This window comes from Zea mays, chromosome 2 (assembly GCF_902167145.1).
Source record: "Zea mays cultivar B73 chromosome 2, Zm-B73-REFERENCE-NAM-5.0, whole genome shotgun sequence".
NCBI lineage: Eukaryota > Viridiplantae > Streptophyta > Magnoliopsida > Poales > Poaceae > Zea > Zea mays.
This window is the reverse complement of record NC_050097.1, coordinates 136642777-136645553: the sequence shown is the minus strand read 5'-3', so window position 1 is coordinate 136645553 and position 2777 is coordinate 136642777. Positions and strand designations below refer to the sequence as shown.

The 2777-nt window shown below is 47.7% G+C and overlaps 1 protein-coding gene across 1 annotated transcript; it reads right to left on the bottom strand.

Moving 5' to 3' along the window:
- Window positions 1-1104: 1104 nt before the first annotated feature.
- On the bottom strand, window positions 1105-1982 carry LOC100274585 (disease resistance response protein 206). The gene has a single exon (NM_001148938.1). It carries the CDS (start codon window positions 1849-1851, stop codon window positions 1321-1323), a length of 531 nt encoding a protein of 176 aa, NP_001142410.1. The 5' UTR covers window positions 1852-1982; the 3' UTR covers window positions 1105-1320.
- Between the last annotated feature and the right edge of the window lie 795 nt (window positions 1983-2777).

Here is a 2777-nt window from a genome sequence, read left to right as displayed (position 1 = left end):
CATTCTTAGTTTTCCTGTTGTGACCCCAGTTGCATGGACATTTTGTCGAGAGAATCGACCGACGAACGCGCTGGAATCCATTTCCTCAGAAATGCGTTGGATTGGAGATCTGCAAAGCCAGTGACGCGCCCACAGCTGCATGCGCGGGGCCCACAGCTGCATGCGCGGGTACGGCAAGAGCACGACTGCACGACCACCGCTTGGAGTCGCTTTTGCACACCCACTTGGCCAGTTCTAATCGATCAGCGTGGTTTCCTGTCTCTCGCCGTCTCGCGAGTCGCGACATAAGTTCGCAGTTGGCTGGATTGTTCGAGGTCGTCGAGGCAATCATCAACAGGGGACATGCTTGGTCTACTGACCTTTAATTTAGCTGCGGATCGGTTGCATTGGTTCGAGGAAACATATATAAATTTAATTAGGTCTGTTTGGTTGGAAGGAGTATAAATCCACGCTAGAGTTTAAGGGCCTGTTTGGTTCGTGGCTAACTATGCCACACTTTGCCTAAGGTTAGTCGTTCGAATTGAATAACTAACCTTAGGCAGAAAAGTTAGGCAAAGTGTGGCAAGTGAGGCTGCGATCCAAACATGCCCTAAATGCACTAGAGTTAATAGTTAGTTGATTAAATAATAGATAGTGAAATTAGCTAAAAATATATAATACCTAAACCATTAGCTAGACGGTTTAGATGACTTCGACTAATTTTAGTAGCGAACTATTATCTATCGCACTCAAACATGTCTTAGTCTACAAATTGTAAAACGATGGGACTAAACTACATTAGTCTTTAGTCTCTCGAGTGATAACTAAAAGAGAATAAAACATAATAATTATTAATTATTCTTTTCCTCCTATTTATTTCTATTGAACTAATGGTGAGAAAATATCAAGGAACATTTTAGTCTTCTTATTAGAGTCATTTAATATATTATTCTGAATACTTTTAGTCTTTAAAATTAAATAGGTAGAAACTAAACTTTATTCTCTGACTAAACTTGATTCCTACAGGCCGGAGGAGTAATTCTTGTTTTTTTACTACTAGAATTAGGCTCTGACGTGTTCTTCGCACATTTCGATCGACCCGCCGTACCTCTGCAGATTCGCGTAGAACTAGATTCGGGTCTGCAGATCCAGATCCCGCTCAATAGCAAATGAAGATAGACTCGATGTCTGAAATCGCAGTCTACTAAATACATGTCATGTAGTAACATCGAAGAACGACAAGGTGTGTACAAAGCATCCGGAGATGGATCGACGCACAAGAAGCCGGGCGGGCAGTCGGCCATGGGCCGGAGGAGCAAGCAAGGTAGATCGAGCGGGTAGCTAGGCCCTGACGTTGACGGTGTACTGGACGACGGTCTCGCCGGATTTGAAGCCGGAGTCGATGGTGTGCGCCTGGACGTACCCACGCGCCATGCGGAACTTTCCGCTGCCGCCGACGATGCTCATCTCGCGGACGTCGCTGAGCACCTCGTTGCGGCCGAGGATGGAGAGCGTGCTGCCCTTGTGCTCCCCGGCCGTGAACACGAAGTCCATCACCATGAGGAGGCCGAACGTCTGCTGGTCCGCGAACGTGTAGGTGCCCTGGGCGCGGCCCACCTCGGTGCCCGCGGCGCGCGTGGGGCCCGTCGTCAGCGGGTCGTCGATGGCCACCATCGCGCCGAAGCTGGTGGACGAGGTGTTGGACGCCGCCCCCTGCGCGATGCGGATGGCCGTCGGGCTCGTCCCCGCCACGATGTCGTGGAAGTATACCTTGAAGGTAGTGAACCCGCTGTCGTCAGCCGCCGTGGCGCCGGACGCGAGCCCAGCGGAGCACAGCAGCAGGAGGAGGAGCGTGGTGGTGGGGCCAGCCATGGCGATGGATGGTGGTCGTGGAGGCGGACGAGGAAGAGGAACGGGTGGCCGCTGGATATGTAACGGACAACGGTGAGAGGGTGGTGGGAGTGGTTGGTAAAGAGCAGCGGTTCGGTGGCAGGAGCACTGGCATCTGATACGGTGGCGGGGCAGTGGCAATGTGGCATCTGGTCCTGTAGGCGGTAGGTGAGGTCACACATCATCATCTTCCTCCCATCCCGTCCTTTGCTTCCCTTTATTTGCGTGCAACCTTTCTTTGTTGCTGTATATTTATGTGGTGTTTGGTCGTAATAAGCTAGTCCATCATCCTCTCACTCCTCACACTTTTTGTTTAGTTTGTGGAATAGAATGAGTTGATCTATCACCACCACATTTCTCATAGTTAGTTAAAACTAATATGAGGAATGAGGTCAACCCCGAAATTTGAGGAATAGACCTATGATGCACCACCTTATTTTGAATTGAGTTATCCCTCAAACCAAACATCCCCTTAGATTTCCATTTATCCCGGCAGCCAGTGGTATAATCTAATCCGATACGGATGGATATCGTTTATACCATATTTGTTTTGGTATTTTCTTTCTGGATTCAGATCGGATATGAATATTATCGAATTGTGTAGGATAAGACTAAAATAGATATCGACATCTTAAATATCTAACTATGAGTATACGGATATAAATCGAATATAGATTGGATACTAAATACTCGGACTCGAATACAGATCGGATTTCAGCCCACTTAGGCTCTGTTTGTTTTGTGCTCATCCATAGGGATTGAGGGGGACCAAATCCCCTACATGTCAAAATCTTCTCCAATCCCCTTTAATGCCTATGGTTTTGGGATCAAACAAACATAGCCTTAAATGGATCGAATTTGAATACGAACGGATAATATCCATACCATTTACACCCTTACTGAAAGTA